Source organism: Frieseomelitta varia, unplaced genomic scaffold (genome assembly GCF_011392965.1).
Source record: "Frieseomelitta varia isolate USP_RPSP 00005682 unplaced genomic scaffold, Fvar_1.2 scaffold_857, whole genome shotgun sequence".
Lineage (NCBI taxonomy): Eukaryota > Metazoa > Arthropoda > Insecta > Hymenoptera > Apidae > Frieseomelitta > Frieseomelitta varia.
This window is the reverse complement of record NW_025110653.1, coordinates 87,819-105,833: the sequence shown is the minus strand read 5'-3', so window position 1 is coordinate 105,833 and position 18,015 is coordinate 87,819. Positions and strand designations below refer to the sequence as shown.

At 31.8% G+C, this 18,015-nt stretch overlaps 2 protein-coding genes across 2 annotated transcripts; both read left to right on the top strand.

Moving 5' to 3' along the window:
• Positions 1–1,074: 1,074 nt before the first annotated feature.
• On the top strand, positions 1,075–7,107 carry LOC122536629. Its single transcript, XM_043669120.1, has 4 exons — positions 1,075–1,284; positions 3,292–3,554; positions 4,186–4,297; positions 4,468–7,107. The coding sequence occupies exons 1-4, from the start codon at positions 1,212–1,214 to the stop codon at positions 4,761–4,763; spliced, it is 744 nt and encodes a 247-aa protein (XP_043525055.1). The 5' UTR covers positions 1,075–1,211; the 3' UTR covers positions 4,764–7,107.
• Positions 7,108–10,545: 3,438 nt separating this feature from the next.
• Positions 10,546–18,015, top strand: LOC122536626 (protein takeout-like). Its single transcript, XM_043669117.1, has 4 exons — positions 10,546–10,818; positions 12,842–13,129; positions 15,689–15,838; positions 16,600–18,015. Exons 1-4 carry the CDS (start codon positions 10,653–10,655, stop codon positions 16,749–16,751), a joined length of 756 nt encoding a protein of 251 aa, XP_043525052.1. The 5' UTR covers positions 10,546–10,652; the 3' UTR covers positions 16,752–18,015.

Below are 18,015 nucleotides of genomic sequence, written 5' to 3'. Positions count from 1 at the left end.
TACAAAATTTAATAGGAGATTTGTTTTATTTTACGAAATGTCGAAATTTCTTGGAAGAAATCCTACGTAATCAACTAGTAATCACAAATCAGCCATTCCTTTTGTTACTCGACTCGCATGACCATCTGAAGACTGTAAACCTAAGGATCATACTTCAACACACCAAGGACATAGACGTTCACTAGAATGAAAAAAAAAAAAAAAAAAAAAAAAAAATACGACAGAGAACACAAAGCAATATTCCGTTATTGGTAATCATTAGATTGTGGTAGATTTTTATGCATTTATGCGGATTTTGCAGTTGTGTTGTCTAGAGATATATAAAATGTATGAAGATATATGATGCATGACTAAACTGCTCATGTGAATGCGTTTATGGAAAATTTGAAAATATTAAAATTGCATATGACCTGAATTTTAAAACTATGTTAAGTTACAAAATTGACGGGAAAATAAGAAAAAATTATTTCGCTTCATAATACATACAGGTATATAAATAAACTGCAGATTCTCGTGATTATATATACCTTTGAGAATGATAATATATATTTTTTTAGAAATACAACTAAAGAAATATATTACATTATCATAAATACTCTATTAATATATATAGTATTCGTTTTATAAATTTTTGCATTCTTAGATTTCACAGATATAATCTGCAGTCGAATAATAAATACTTTGCTTCAGATATCTCAATTCTTCCACATTACGTGCGTTTTTGTAATGAAATTTGAAATATTCATCAGACCCAGAGATTAAAAATCTCTTCACGACATGTTTGAATTTGAACAAACGTCAATAAACAAAAACTTTCGTTTTATTTTTTTTTTTTAAACTGTCAAAACAAACTTCTTCCCCTTCTCGGATCGTGTAATGTTTAGGCAAAACATAAATTTTCGCAAGAATCTAGAATTCAATGCTCGCGTGTCGTTTTCTTTTTTTTTTTTTTACTACTCGAATGAATCTCTACTTTTAATAATCAGGATGTTGGTCCCCTCCGGTGGTATTTCGATGCTGGATTATATAAGATCCGCTGAAAATCCTGTGCACAAAACCCAACAGAGTTAACCTTCCTCTCAGACCTCAGGCCGAGAGTGAAAGTGTAAGCGTCGTTCGTCTACACGTCTGCTTGGAATTTCGCTTCTCGCGCGTTTAATCGCGAACGTGTAGCCACGCCAGTGGCGGCTGGCACGTTATCGATCGCCGAGATGTCATTGTCGACCAAGGTTTCTGTGATATTGATCCTCATCTTACGTGCATCATCGACAAAAGCGGACTTTGGTAAGCGAAAGACCTTGAACGTTGACGAACCATTATTGACTGAGGTGTTGGCTTGGTTATTGGTGCTGTTTGAGGATTCCCAGGGAGTGGAACGTATGACTCTGTCAAAATTTTGTTCATCCGATCGTCTTGAAACGACAACTTGAAACGAAGCATGTTTGAGTTGATTTCTCACTTCATTTGTGATAGGAAGTTGTCGTTGCGAAAGCAGAATGAGTAGAATGTCTGGGACGAAGATCTAAGACGCAGGTTTGGCAGGTTTCGAATGTTCTTTTCATTTAATTTGTGAACGAGAAGTGGAAGAAAAGGAAACGCTTATTTGGTGTTGTGATGACAGGGTGACTACGTCTGACTGAGTAAAAGAGATTGGATAAAGTATTAATTTGTGAGAAATCGTCTAATTAGGTAGGTTAGAGTTAAGAGACGATTTTCGTTTTAGAGATTGGTGTACTAATAACAGGGCGAATGCAATGTGAATATGTCTGAATTGAAGATAAAATGTTATCTGCGAATTTAAGTTAAGAGAAGATTTTGAAGATTTAGAAACTGGTGCTACAATCGTACGATAAGTTGTCAGAATTGATAGAAATTTGGACATTGTTGTTATAATAATACAGAATATAGAATATTTATATGTGTACGTGAATCAGTACAAGATTGATAATTTAATAAAATGTTAACAATTTATGAATCAGAATTAGGAGAATTGGGTTTTTAATTTAAAGATTGGTATTTTTAAAACAAAATTCAAATGTAAATTGAAGCTATAACAATAGAATAAGTTGTATGTTTGTGATTCATAGTATATGTGAGTATAAGTGAAAAGTTAAAAGGAAAATCGAGTTTTCACTAAGGATCAAGATATCATGTCGCAAACGTAATACGAGTAATGCGAGAGTCGTAGACGCAATTTACGCAATTTCTTACTTGTTATCTGCTCTTCAAGCTACCTTCTTTCGACGATTCTTCACGTAACATCTCGGCTAGTTACGCGAAAGAAAGTTTCGACAGATGCTTCGTTCAAATATTACCGTGATATTGGATAACTTGACTTTCACTGTGAGTAACCCTGTTGTCAGTATCTGGGACAATAATAAACAGATTGTGAATTTTTGTTCAAATCTAGATTTCTGAGAGTGCAATTAAAAAGATTGTGGGAGTCTCTTCTTAATTATTAATAGTTTTTGCCAAGTAACATTCAAATTAAAATTAAATTTTCAACACAATACAAATTACACAATATTCAAATTGAAAAAATTTTAATTTATCATCGGTATTAGAGATAAAATAATGGAAACGTTCTCACAGAAGATAAAGTAGTATGAGAGTACATTTTTCAAGTCATTCTCCTTTAGAGAGGATGAAAGGAATACTAGACGACAAAGGTAATCCCGGAAATTTTCTCAATTATCTTTTTTACAACAAATGCATCGATAAACTTGCTAAACTAAAACTAGTAGAAAAAAAAATTTCCTCCAACTTTCACAGTCTAATATCCTCGAGTTTATAAAAATGTAATTTTGATTAAATTAAAGCTTGATCCTTCATAGATTTTAAATTAAAAAATTGTTCTACTTTTACGCTTATTCTATTCTTATTCTAATTAAAAATTATTCTAATCTTCCACCTAGCAGAATTCAAATCTGCCACGCTTTCAATTCGTAATTAGATATTCCCTCGACATGTCCCCATTTTTCTTGTCAGAATAATTACCACCATTTTTCATAATTATATATTCATACAATATATAATTTTCATAATTATATATTTATACCATTATTCGCTGTTACGATCGAGATTATTGCATATTTTATATGGTAACATAATTTTCTATTCTCCCAGAGTCTTGGAGATTATCCCCAATCTACTTTTCCCTTTTTAGTCCGTCATGCAACATCTTGCTCCATATCTTTTTTTTCTCTCTTCTAATACAACTTTTATTTCAGCCGTACGAGTTTAAATGGACTTCTTCAACTGTCGTATCCCAATGATATTCTCCTTTTTCAGAGGACCATTTCAAGGACTGTCATCCAAACGTGTCAGGATTCGACGAATGTATACGAGAAGGGTTAAACGCAATTCGACCTTACTTCAAAACTGGCCTCCCCCAGTACAACGTAGACCCTATCGATCCATTTTTCGCGAAAGAAGTGTCAGTATCGCGAGGAGTGCCCAATTTAGGTTTCACCTTGACGCTGAAGAACGTTACCGAGAGTGGATGGGTTAGGAGCAAGGTGACGAAATTCGTCAGCGACTTCACAAATTATAGAGTAAGCACAGATACTTGATCATCAGATTATATCAGATATTTGTCGAACCTAATGGTATTTATGGCGGGGATTAAAAAGATTCCGAGTTTTGGTAGAAACTTTTGTTCGAACGATTTGTAAGTATCTTTATGTTTTTGTAAATGGTAGCAGAGAATCGAAATTGGGTAAAGATGATGATAAATTCTGTATCTTTTACTTGTTTGCAAATCAATATTAAAAAATCAATATTGAAGAAAATGATATTGTTTTCAGTAAATATTCTAAAAATTTTTTTATATATTATTTTTATATATTTTATATCTTATATATCTTATGTGTATATATTTAAATATATATATAATATTATATATATGTTATATTATATCTTATATATCTTATATATGTATATATAAATATATATATATATTATATATATCTTATATATACATTTTTATATGCAACGTGACATGAAAAGATAAGGATATTATTATTAAATTATATACTAGTAACAACGTGATATTTAACATTGAGTTCGAAAGGAAAACCCAAAGAGAAATTTTCTTTAATATTGTATTTGATATATTCAATATTAATTAATAGTAAATGACAATAAATTGACAATAAATAATTAATATTTACGATTAATTTTTAGATAGTATACACTCAGAGTTTCCCAGACAAATACTTGTCAGGTTGGTATGAGTTTAAAGCTACAGCACTGAGCTCCAGCATAAGCAACAGAGGAAGATTCACATTGGATCTTTGTAAGACAGCATTCCATACTATTACTTTACCTTCAAACAATTTATTTATATTATATTATCATCTTTATAATAATAATATTATCTTATTATAATAATAATATAATAATAATAATATTATTATAATAATAACATTATCTTATGGATAATTATATTATCATCTTTCTTCTTAGACGATCTCATTCAAACGACAACCATCACCAGAAGACCAGGGGAAAAGATTCGAGTCAGCGTGGATGTGCAAAAGATCAGAGATTTGAAGCTCCATATCTCAAATTTGCTGTACGGTCACAAAATGCTGGAAAACATACTTGACAAAATAATAAATGGCACGTGGCAACCAGGATTCGTGTTTACCAGACGCATAATCAACGATCTTGTCTCTGCCGCGTTTACAGAGGGCTTTCAGAAGTCCTTTTCCAATTTTCCTTTCGAGACAATTATCAAGCCGAAGCCTGTTACCGGTTGATGAAAATTTTGATTCGAACGACAAGGCACGACAATGAACAAAAGCACTCATTTCGGTGAATCGTGGAAAAATTTTTTATTAATGATGGTAATTGTTATTATGGTAATTAAAATTTTTTATTATGGTAATTAAAATTTTTTATTTAATTACCATATATTTGAACTTGCATTTTTTGAAAAAGTTTGACGCACGTTTTACAGGAAATCTTGCATTACTCATTGTTGACATGTCAATCAATTTACCTCGAATTTAAAAGGAAACGCGAGGAAGACTGTTCTCAGAAATACTCATTTATTATTTATAGATGTAACTTTTATACCGATTATTTCAAATAATATTTAAATAATAATACAAAAATGGTAGAACTTACGTATATAATATAGAGAAGGAGAGGATGTAAATTTCATCCTTGAAATGTCAGAATGATACATGAAAATCAACTAGATATTTATTTTAATTTAGAGGAATTTCGAAATAACTATTTGTTGAAAAAAAGAAGAAGACATCTCTGACAAGTGATGACGAAACTAAACGATATGACTTATTATGCAACGATAATGAATATTGAAATAGATGATGAAAAGACGATGTATTCATTACGTAAAAAGACGCTGCGATCTTCGTAGAATTAATCTTGCAAAGAATTAAGATTATTTATTTTGCAAACATTTCCCTGATTTTTTTGAAATTTCTTTTGATACAGAATAAATGGCGAACGATATACTTTGATAGGCAATGGGATATTGCATGGTTTTTGCAATATACAAAAAGTAGAAATAATTCTCGCAAACGAAGAAACGAAGATGGATTTATAATGATTTCTTTGCAACGAAGTCTCTTGCTTATTCTCGGTCACTTTAGGAACATTCTTTCAATCTTTCGTCAAAAAATTCAACGACAGAATTTTAGCAATTTCATTCCTTTTCTCTACAATGCAATTAATTAGATTCATCATTTGAATTGATATCTTATTTTTATATTCGGTGGAGATAATTATACACTTCTTATAGACTTGTCGTATATTTGCCAAACATTGTGATAAATTTCACTTTTAAAAACAGGAATCGTCGATCACTTGAAACTCTTGCAAAATAAGAAGCATTTCTGCAAGATATTCAAATTGATGATCTTATTTAATCTATTGAGGCCATTTGGTTATATTTTATTTACAATATTATTAAATATAACCAACTTTCATTTACAATTAATTTACAGTGTCAAATTCCATTATTTAATACTGAAGCTGCGAAAGAAATTTCCAAGAATCAATCCTGAAATAGTATTGCACGATTGTAAATGATTGTAGTAATTCGTTTTGTCACGCTACATTGGATATTCAATTTTATTCTTCATTTCACACTCGCTGTGATGGAGATGCAATCGAATTAAAAATTCCAAAATTATCTAAAAGATTTTTAGGCTTCCCAACGCTCAACGACACTGGTTGATATTTTCTCATCATGACGTCCTCGACGTAGATTTCATAATTTCGTAAAATTTCAAGAAATCGAAGTGTTTATAATCTCTTGGTTCTCAGTAATTCACGAAATGAACAATCTAACTTTTCAGACACGTTCTCAAATTTCCTCGATCTGCCCGAACAGTACCTCGGTATACGTGCAATGCGAAGATTCGCGAAGTATGTCTATTCTGTTCATATCCTTCGTTCTTTGATAACATCTTCGTGCGATAGGACTGCGCAATTGGCTTTTTACGATGGCAAATTACGATTCAAGGGCTTCTCAGCAATCGTGATCTTCTCTTCTTCCGTTCGTGCTAACGAACGTAACGAAGCGAATACGAGACTTTCTTCTTCTGTCGGGATAGCCGTTCGCCTTGAGAGGCTGACGGTCTCTGACCTCGCATTCTCTCTCGTGGTGCATCGGCCCTCATCGAACATTCGTCGATAATTTGTGTCGAAAGGAAATAGATAACGGAGAAAATGGCCGTCTCGTCGTTCTCTCTGTGACAAAGAATAAGCAAATAGATCATCGTCCAATGTTCTTCATTCGGTGGATCAGAGATTAATTCAAATTGCCACGTTTTTCTACAGTGGATACACGAAAGCAGGTAAAATTTTACGCGTATATTATATAAAAAAAAAATTCGAAAAAATTATTATCATTGTGATGAGAAACGACTAAATGTATCTATATTGGTACAATTTGAACATGTGTATACAGAAGTTATAAGATACCTACTGCAGACATTTATAAAAAATTATTTTGTCAGTCAAATATTATATAGAGTATATATACTATACTCTGTATATTTTGTATATATTTCCTTTCGTCACCTGCAATTCTGCGCTTTAAAATTTCCTATGAATGTCTGTTTTATTGTTTTATTTTATATTAAATAATTTTACATTACAAATTATTTAATATAAATAATTTATAAATAATTTTTATACTTCTATATTTCATTTATACACGTACGTTAAAACATATTTTGTATAACACACAGAAAATTGTTGTAAGCGTTCGAATATTTTCGTGAGCGATTGTACATAGAAACATGAGTTATTCGTCTAAAAAATTGACGCTTGAAATACAAAAAACGTATCGATGTTAATAGCCGTTAATAGCCTTAGGAATGTCAAATATTCTGAACGCGTTCATTCTACGTCTGACATGACATCGAACAAAACGCATTACGGTTCACAGCAATACTCGATCGATGATCGATTCTTATCGTGAGCACGAGTTACGGTGCTTATTAACGGTGCTTAACATTCATTGCTAAACGTACGAACTTCTCTGACGTCCAGCGTTCACATCCGCTTATTTTCGTCGTAACTTGTCCAAATTTTTATTGTTCATTATAACACACGTTTTGTGTTTCATCAATGTCAATCGCATCGCATGTTTCAATAAAATCCAAGTATCCTGCAATTTTCAAATAATTTCTCAATCATTTGTATATATCCATATTTTTAATAAAGTTACTTCATATTTTCAACGTTCAAGTAATTTTCTAATAAATCGTATCTTGTAACATCTTCTGCTTTTTGGAAATTAGGATTGGTACGTTAAGAAATTCTTGAAGAATCTAAGAATAAAAGTATTGTAATAATTTTAGATCATCGATGTTGCAAGAGGAGGAATATTTAGTATTTTTCGTTAGAAATTTAAATCTTTGTAAAGAATATGAAATAATCTGTATCAATGAACCTCAATTTCTCAATAAAAATTTTCTCAGAAAATGTATATTCATATCGTGTACACTCTTCCAATTATAAAGTAAGCTTTGAAAAATTCATTGAAATTTCAAAAGATCACTTTCTACTAATTCTAATCGCAAAATAACTCCTTACAATAAATCACCATTTACACAGGAAATAAGGTAATTTTGCCGAAAAATAAACTTTACCAATGTATTGTATCTAGAAATGATGAACTTTCAGGAAATTAACTTCAAGTTGAAATCCAGAAATTTTTGTTTGCCTCCCCACACCGAATTACAATTTACTTGGATTTATTAAGCAACTTTCACAAGAGTAGATCAATTCGCTTGTAGCGTTGTCTAAATTTTTTCCTCGTTATAACGAGAAATCCGCAAGAATCTCGACAATGATGACCAATAGAGCCATTTTTCGCGAACCAGTTTTGTCTCTATCGTTCTCCATCTGTAGAAGAAAGTCGCGACTACAGGGACTGTGAGAAAGTTCGCCGTTAAAAATAATTAACATGTATCGTGTTTTGTATCAGTCGCCTTGATGTAATACCTTTAGAGGGGAAAAAGAAGAAAGAGCAGACGAATTTATGAGAATCGTTTCGTTACGGACTCGAGATCAGTTTGCGCTTTCTAACGAAACCACGAGAAACATTGTGAATACTGACCTGATCCTGAACGAAATTATATTAATTTAATTTAATTTAATTCAATTTAATTCAATTTAATCTAATTCAATTTAATTTAATTTAATTTAATTTAACTTAATTCAATTAAATTTAATTTAATTCAATTTAATTTAATTTAATTTAATTCGATTCAATTCAATTCAATTCAATTCAATTCAATTCAATTCAATTCAATTCAATTCAATTCAATTCAATTCAATTCAATTCAATTTAACTTAATTTAATTTAATTTAATTTAATTTAATTTAATTTAATTTAATTCAATTCAATTCAATTCAATTCAATTCAATTCAATTTAATTTAATTTAATTTAACTTAATTCAATTTAATTTAATTTAATTTAATTTAATTTAATTTAACTTAATTTAATTCAATTTAATTTAATTTAATTTAATTCAATTTAATTTAATTCGATTTAATTTAATTTAATTTAATTCAATTCAATTTAATTTAATTTAATTTAATTTAATTTAATTTAATTTAATTTAATTTAATTTAATTCAATTTAATTTAATTTAATTTAATCATTTAAACGAAACGAATAGAAAGTTGATTTGACAGCTGAAAAAGTGATTTCACACGATAATATCGTGGTATTGGATAATTTGTATCTATGTTGTTTTAGTATGAATTTTCTTTTACTATAAATCTGACTTCTTAAAGAACGACATTGAAATTAATTTAAATAATTTTATTAATGCAAAATCAATTCTCTTTAACATGGCATTAATTTAACATTATTTATTAATTGACTAATTTTGCAATATATTAATTGATTTATTATATAAACATATTCGTTATGTTATAAAATTTACAAAATAAATTGTATAAATGTCGTATTGCATTTTAATAATTAATTTTGCCAAAAGACTACAGTGATATTCAATGTACCAACATGAATGCATTGACTTTAATTTTTATTATATATAATATAATTTGTTAATATTATGAATATGTAATTCGTAAGTAATTATAAATAATTTACAAAAATAATTGTGTATTATTTTGTTTTACAAACGATACTTTGGTGCGCTAATCGTTGAAGTGTGTACTTGATCTTCTACACACGCATTGAAATCACTGGCAAATGTAGGATTTACCGGCACTGTTTTACCGACACGTTATCTTTCAGCGAGATCTCCGAATCCTTTCAAAAAATTTCCTATTGAGGTAAATGTTATTGTTACACATTATAAATGATTGGAGAGTACATTATTTTATTCAAATATAAAAATATACTATTTCATTTATACAAACACACACATACAATATGTATAATAATCAAAATGATTCAGGATTCTACTTTTCTCTCAAATTACTGTTAATAGTTATAATCGATCGTTCCCAAAGAAGAAAGAAAGGGAACAAATTTTCTATTCTGAATAATTGTGATTAAAATAATTTTAACAATTACTATCAAGAAACTTTCAATAATGACCATTCATAAAATTTTTGCCCCTAATAGCTATTACTAAAAACTCTTTTAAAACCCATTTTTGATAATTCCTATGTCCTTCAATGATTGTTGAATATTCAAAACGACGAGAAAGAAGTTTCCTCACTTTCAATAGTCACTGTCGAGAAATTTTCTGTCCTCAACAGCCACTGTTGTCAGGAAACTCCCTACTTTCAATCACTACTGTTCACAAAATTTTCGCCTGTGTCCCCCATCTTTCCCAATTTGATCATTCAACAGTCACAATTAAAAATTAACGAGAGAAACATCTCTCATCTTTTGACAAAGTGCCAATAGAAACAAACAAGTCTTCTGTTCTCCGTAATTATGTGAGACAATGCTCTCGGGAGTTGAATTTCAACGTCGAAGAAAGCCCTCCAGTTGGATTTCGTTCTGTTGTTCGCGCGGTGGCCTCGAAGACATAGCGGGGGCAATGTCAAGGTGCTATAAGGCCTGGCGCATCCCCGACGGCCGGTCATTTCACGCGGAGAAATTCGATCGACGCGAGCCAGGCTCGGGGAACGTTCGACGAACAGGAGTCAACGATCTGAAGTCGAAGAGAAGTTGAAGATGAAGAGCATCCTGTTGGTGTGCGTGTGTTCGTTGCTAATCGGCGTACAGGCCATTGGTAGATACAGAGGACTAGAGTTTTTAGAGCCTTGCTCCAGGAGGGACTACAACGTCGAGAATTGTCTCGCTAGATCGGCCAACGCACTCACCGAACACTTTCGTCATGGTAAGAAATTTTTCTCAGTGAAACGGCTTGGTGAAATAATTTAACCGAAATATTTTTTACTCGTTAGTCGAATGTCTCTTGCTGAAAATATTATTTTTTACTACTTTGAACGTACCTGCTTATTTATTATTCTGTACTATTTATTATTATTCTAACTTTGCTTGGCAAATAACGGAATAACACATGCTCTCGTTTTTAAGCTGGCTACTGTTATTTAGGAGAAATTCGTTTTGCACAGTGTGAGAAAGTTAATGGTACTTTCGAGGCTTTACGATGATATAAAGATTATGTAGTTGCTAGTAATTCAACTATATATTTTCAAAATTGATTCGTGCAATTTTTCAATGGAAACGAAAGTCACTTGCGCTTCGTGCTTCACGCTTTTTAGCGCGAGTGTTTCAGAAAGATCGGAATCTTCTTGTAATTATTCTTAAACTCGAAATTTTTACAGAAATACTAGTATTTTAACACATCAATGTAACTTTATGTTTAAAACTGGAGGTATTATAAGATAGAAGCTAATAAAATGTTTCATTTTCCTTCAAATATTTTATATCTCTACTCGATCAATCATCTGCGACTTCATCATTCAAATATGCATTGACCTTCTGTTTTACACGTGATTCCAACGGGCAAAAACGAATGAATTAATAGCAATAACGCTATAAAACGCAAATTAATTTGAATATTTTATACGTTTCCTTCGTATTATCCTACATTCTACGCAGTTTTGAACTTTGAAGTAAGCAACAAAAGCAATGAAAGCTACACTGTTTTCTAATGCAATATGATACAGTACAATATTATAATAATAATAAAATTATTTCAATAACAATTGAAGTCAAACATAGCAACAAACCTTTCACATTAACAATTGACATCACGATAAAGATTATTTCTGTTTGTTCTCAAGAACATTATTGTTTCTAGAGAAATGAACGAAACAAACGTACACAGACTTTTAAGTAAAATTCTACAGTCTGTCTTCAGTCTACGTTTTACTCCACTTTAGTCTGAGTCTGCAGTCCGTGACTATTCTTCAAAGCAAGACCAAGCGACCAAGTTTCATTACGTTCACTTGCAATAGGAATGGACGGACCCATTTTCTAAAAGTAGAATTCGCCGCGGTGAAAAAAATACGGAAGTCGAAATTACGGATCGTGATCGTGATGAGCACGTGGCTGATCGGTTGAAAACGGAGGGGAGAGGAGAAAAAAAGGCATCGAGCGGCAAAGAAGCAGGTTATAACGGTGTATTCGAATGGTCACCCAGTGTCCTACATTCCACTCCCAGCACGGATGGAATAGGTTCGGTTCGCTCGCGCGCATTGAATAAAACATACGCATCGAAATTTTTCACGCTCGCAGAGTTCGTCCTCCTCTTCGGCTATAAAAAATGTCTTTTCTCGCCTATTACTTTCGATTTTTCCTCTCGTTGGATCGTGTAGCAACGAACGAGCAAACGTACGATGAATTTCGATCGACCGATTAATTTTCCTTTCACTGTCACTTCTTTCTTTTTCTTTTCTTTTTTCTTTCTTCTTTTTTTTTTTTTCTTTTTTAAATTACAAATCAAAAGATAGTGCGACGTTGGAAACGTAGAAATGAAACATTTAAAATTCGCTCTCCTGTTGTACTTTTACATGATTTAATATTCAAATGTCGCCGTTCCACTTTCGAAAGCGCGAAATGGAAGAAAAATCGTCTCGAATGAGACCGGAGCGTGTCATTCTTGCCAATTATTTTCAAACGCTCTGTAAATCGCAATATTTCCCTTTGCAACAATAATCTGAAAATTTCCATTTACAAATTCTTTTATCACAATTCTAACGGTAACCGAAATTAACATCTATTGATCTGTATTTCGAAATTAAGAACATTCGTTAAAACGTCATTCGAAAACTACTATAATCAATTAATCATCTATCGTTTCGATTCCAGAATTTCGACCTAACAGAATTGATATATCAAATTTCACGACAACGACACAGAAATGTACCAGTTCGTTGACTGTGAAATTTCAGGTTTACCGCAATTAGGCTACCCAGAGGTAGAGCCGATCATCCTCGACGAGCTTCACATCGCGCTCGGCGGTGGTCCGGATGGATACAGAGCGCAGTTCAAGAACATCACGGCGAGGGGAGTCTCCACGTTACGGGTGACTGGTTTGAGGGCTAGAATATCGGAGGACGAGGTTCAATTGCAATTAGCCCTCAGCATTCCGAAGATCAGAGCTGCCGCCAAGTACAGATCCAGCGGTACCTTGCTCCTGGTGAAAGCCAGCGGCGCTGGTGACTATTGGGGCGAATACGGTGAGGGATGACACGACATTCGTCCAACTATAATTTCAGACTAGTACTCGATAATATCGTGACTATCTTTCTATTAGATTACAATTGAAGATTATTGATCTTTAGCATTGTAGAATTGTTTGTGGAACATGCTAATAATCGTTTATTGATGAAAACGTGACTGGGCATTTCAACTATAATTTCAGACTAGTACTCGATAGTCTTGTGACTACCTCTCTGTTAGATTACAATTGACGATTATTGACCTAGTCGTAAATTTATTTTAACATTGCAGAATTGCAGTGGCATTGTTTGTGGAACATGCTAATAATCGTTTATTGGTGAAAACGTGACTCGACATTCCAACTATAATTTCAGACTAGTACTCGATAGTCTTGTGACTACCTCTCTGTTAGATTACAATTGAAGATTATTGACCTAGTCGTGGAGTTATTTTAACATTGTAGAATTGTAGTGGCATTGTTTGTGGAACATGCTAATAATCGTTTATGGGTGAAAACGTCACTTGACATTCCAACTATAATTTCAGATTAGTACTCGATAGTCCCGTGACTACCTCTCTGTTAGATTACAATTGAAGATTATTGACCTAGTCGTGGAGTTACTTTAACATTGTAGAATTGTAGTGGCATTATTTGTGGAACATGCTAATAATCATTTATTGGTGAAAACGTGACTCGACATTCCAACTATAATTTTAGACTAGTACTCGATAGTCTCGTGACTACCTTTCTGTTAGATTACAATTGAAGATTATTGACCTAGTTGTGGAGTTATTTTAATATTTTAATTAGAATTGCAGTGGCATTGTCTGTGGAACATGCTAATAATCGTTTATTGGTGAAAACGTGACTCGACATTCCAACTATAATTTCAGACTAGTACTCGATAGTCTTGTGACTACCTCTCTGTTAGATTACAATTGAAGATTATTGACCTAGTCGTGGAGTTATTTTAACATTGTAGAATTGTAGTGGCATTGTTTGTGGAACATGCTAATAATCGTTTATTGGTGAAAACGTGACTTGACATTCCAACTATAATTTTAGACTAGTACTCGATAGTCTCGTGACTACCTTTCTGTTAGATTACAATTGAAGATTATTGACCTAGTTGTGGAGTTATTTTAATATTTTAATTAGAATTGCAGTGGCATTGTCTGTGGAACATGCTAATAATCGTTTATGGGTGAAAACGTGACTCGACATACCAACTATAATTTCAGACTAGTACTCGATAGTCTCGTGACTACTTCTGTGTTCGTTTACAATTGAAGATTATTGACCTAGTCGTAAAGTTATTTTAACATTGCAGAATTCTAGTGACATTGTTTGTGGAATATGCTAGTAATCGTGACTCGACATACCAACTATAATTTCAGACTAGTACTCGATAGTCTCGTGACTACCTCCCTGTTCGATTACTATTGAAGATTATTGACCTAGTCGTAAAGTTATTTTAACATTGCAGAATTGTAGTGACATTGTTTGTGGAATATGCTAGTAATCGTGACTCGACATTCTAATTATAATTTCAGACTAGTACTCGATAGTCTCGTGACTACCTTTCTGTTCGATTACAATTGAAGATTATTGACCTAGTCATGGAGTTATTTTAACATTGTAGAATTGTAGTGGCATTGTTTGTGGAACATACTAATAATCGTTTATGGGTGAAAACGTGACTCGAGCTCAGGTGGGTCGGATAAAGTATCGATTTGAAGGCTGCTGCTAGTAATAGGCTGTGACGGTGAGCGACTATAATTTGAGAGGTGGACGAACATTGCGGGCTGAGTGAAAAGGTAAAAGTCAAGAGCGTTGCCGACTTTCACCGCCGACGCAATGCAAATTGGTTTTCAGTTGGCTTTTATGTTTCGTTTCGCGTGTCGCGCTTTATCGAGAATACAACACCGTAGAAATCATTTTAACGATGATATTTCACTGCATTAAGGTGATTTTCTGGAGGCTTCTAGAATTGAAGAATACATATCTTTAAAATTTAAACACGTGAATATTAATTTCAAGAATATCTCGTTGATGCATAGCACGTGTTATTAAAAGAAAAAAAAAAGAACGAACTTTAAAATATTCGTATAAAAATTCGACAAGACGAATAAATTATAATTTTGTTCTAATTGCTTTATAAATCCTGTAATTTTTAATTTTATATTATTTCTCACATTACGTATAGTTATTGAGAAAATGTTAGAAATGTAAAATCAAAATTTTTTTTTGCATCGAAATTATACGATATGAATGATATTTGCATACTCACGTGAGAAACGCTGATCCTATCTTTACGGGAATGGTACCATTGACCTTTCAATGTATTCGCCTTGTAGAATGCAACCAGTTCGATGCAAATGCATCTTGCTCTTTGTAACCAAAGTGTCTGCAAGTATGATTTTTGTTAAAGCTTGAAGGAATTTTTTTAGAAAATTCACAAACTGTGAAACATCGAAGAGAAAATTTATGTCAATTATTGAATAGAAATTTTATTGTAAATTATTAATTAAACATTTTCTTTTACTAAAAGTATACATTATTTTTACAATTGCAGAAGGTGTAAAGGCGAAAGTGTTTATCAGGGCAAAGCCATTCGTAGTTCAAGGTCGTAATTATTTGAGGTTGCAGCAGCTGAAGATGGACTTCAGTGTGCAGAATATTAAGATGGGCGTCGAAAATGTTCGTGATAGCAACGCCATAATTCGTAAGTATCTATTTTTTTTTTGTAATAAATTGTTAAATCAATCGTGAATTAGTTACGCAAAATTCCTCAAGCGTTTCAAAACGAAAGACTAGAAAACAGATTTACACTAGGTAGCACGATTTTGATTCTTCCTGTTTGGAATTTAATTGATTTACTGCTGTAATCCACAGTGTAATAAATTACATATTGATATAATAATTAAATTATATGTCGTTGTCAATTTTGCAAAAGAGAGTAAAAAATATGTGAGTGAAGATTGTCAGTTTGTTACAACAGTGATACGAATATACCTAGAAGAATATTAATTTTAAGACGTCTGCAGAAGTCAATTCTTAGAAGTGAATAATTTTTTCGAGACATGAATGTCAATATACTTTCTTCAAAAGAAAAATTATACGACATCTTATTTGACAGTAAGATGAATATCACAAGCTAAAAACTGTTTCATCTATTTCTTTTAAATCTAAGAAAAATAGTTACCTAAAATCAAAGAGATCTTCTCAGTATAAAATAAATAAAATAAATATAATTAAAATAAATAAAATAAATATAATTAAAATAAATAAAATAAATATAACTAAAATAAATAAAATAAATATAATTATTAGTAAAAATATAACCAATTAATTCCTATAATAAAAGAATCGTAGTCTTACGTATTGGAAGTTATATAAAACCGTATTGCTCAGATGATTGTATACTTGAATTACCGATCAATCAAGTCTAAAGAGAATTTTTTTTCCGTTTTGAACTCATTTCAGTGGCGGCATTGAATCTCTTCATTAATACTAATAGCCAAGAATTGTTAAAAGAGATGAAACCTGATCTGAGGAGGAAGTTAGTTCAAGTAATGACCAGCTTCGTCGAGAGGATTTTTGCTCAGGTACCATACGACGCATGGATCATCGACTAAACGGACCGAAATGGCGTCTCATTAATTCGCTGGTAACCATTTAGCAAAGAAGAATGACCAAATATTTTCCGTCGACTGAAAAAATAAGAAGTTCATGGAAGACGAATGATTAAATAACAAGAATATTATTTCCATCTCGTTTATCTCTTTCAAGAAGTATTTCTCGATTTAAGAGCAACCAAAATTAATTTTTATAAATTAATCTTACATAAAACTGAAGGGTATTAAATAAAATTAGGCTATTGAGAATCATAGTGGTGCAGTCTACTTTTAGTTTTCCTAAGGTAGTGTCTGGTGTTAATTTCACTAGAAGGTAATTATATTTTCCAAGTCGTGGCAACGTGTTGTACTGTAAAATAGAGTCTTAACTAAATTGTTTTATCGTTAAATTATATTTTAATTATATTTATTGTCATAAATATTATTAAACGAAGATGCAAAATGAATCGTGTTATTACGACAAATTGAGGGTAAGAGAATACACAGAATGCACATAGTACACAAAAATGTACGAATACAATAGTTCTTGCAAATACTCAACAAATCTCTATCTGGATTTTACTTTTTTCATTATTTTCAAAAAAAATACAAATTTGCATAAAAATTCGTGGTCTAGTTAATTAATCAAAAATTTACAATAACTCGGGTTAAGAATGTTAAAGAAGAAACCGAAGATACGCTTAAAAATTGAAATACAAGACGAATAAAAGTTCTCGAAATCTTAACTCACACCATTATAATTTTCACTCTGCCAAATTAATTGATAACGTGAAATTAAATTGGTTGTAAAGTTAGTTGGTTGAATTAGTTACGATGTAACAACGCGCAGAATTAAGAATTGTCTCGTTGTCTTCTATTCTAATTCGAAAATTAACACGTATTACAACGTGATAAACACGTGCTTTGATATCGTTTGTGTCATTTATTCGTTTATTCGTGTATTGCAAGTGTAAGAGTGTTGCAGACATTTTGTAAATGTGTGTGTGTGTGTGTGTGTGTGTGTGTGCGCGCGCGTGTGACACTGGCAAGAAGTGGATGATTTACAATATTGAATCTTAAATACTGCGTTATAACTATGTTTAGCATATGTACTCGTGTACTCATTGATTGCTCTATTATGACTAACTGAAGAATGAAAATAATGGAGGTTGGATCATTGCTTGATATTTTACCGCTCCGATTCACTAATTTTCCTCCATTTTCATTTTTCAGTTTATATCACTCTCTACATTATATATATAATATATGTTTTATATCTTGCTTA

What these genes read in the sequence shown, in the direction of transcription:
- LOC122536629 (XM_043669120.1), top strand. Translation starts at nt 1,212, where the DNA reads ATGTCATTGTCGACCAAGGTTTCTGTGATATTGATCCTCATCTTACGT. An exon ending in GCGACTTCACAAATTATAGA is followed by an intron (nt 3,555 to 4,185) that starts GTAAGCACAGAT and finishes ATTAATTTTTAG; the next exon opens with ATAGTATACACTCAGAGTTT. An exon ending in AAGATTCACATTGGATCTTT is followed by an intron (nt 4,298 to 4,467) that starts GTAAGACAGCAT and finishes CTTTCTTCTTAG; the next exon opens with ACGATCTCATTCAAACGACA.
- LOC122536626 (XM_043669117.1), top strand. Translation starts at nt 10,653, where the DNA reads ATGAAGAGCATCCTGTTGGTGTGCGTGTGTTCGTTGCTAATCGGCGTA. An exon ending in CACCGAACACTTTCGTCATG is followed by an intron (nt 10,819 to 12,841) that starts GTAAGAAATTTT and finishes GTGAAATTTCAG; the next exon opens with GTTTACCGCAATTAGGCTAC. An exon ending in TGATAGCAACGCCATAATTC is followed by an intron (nt 15,839 to 16,599) that starts GTAAGTATCTAT and finishes AACTCATTTCAG; the next exon opens with TGGCGGCATTGAATCTCTTC.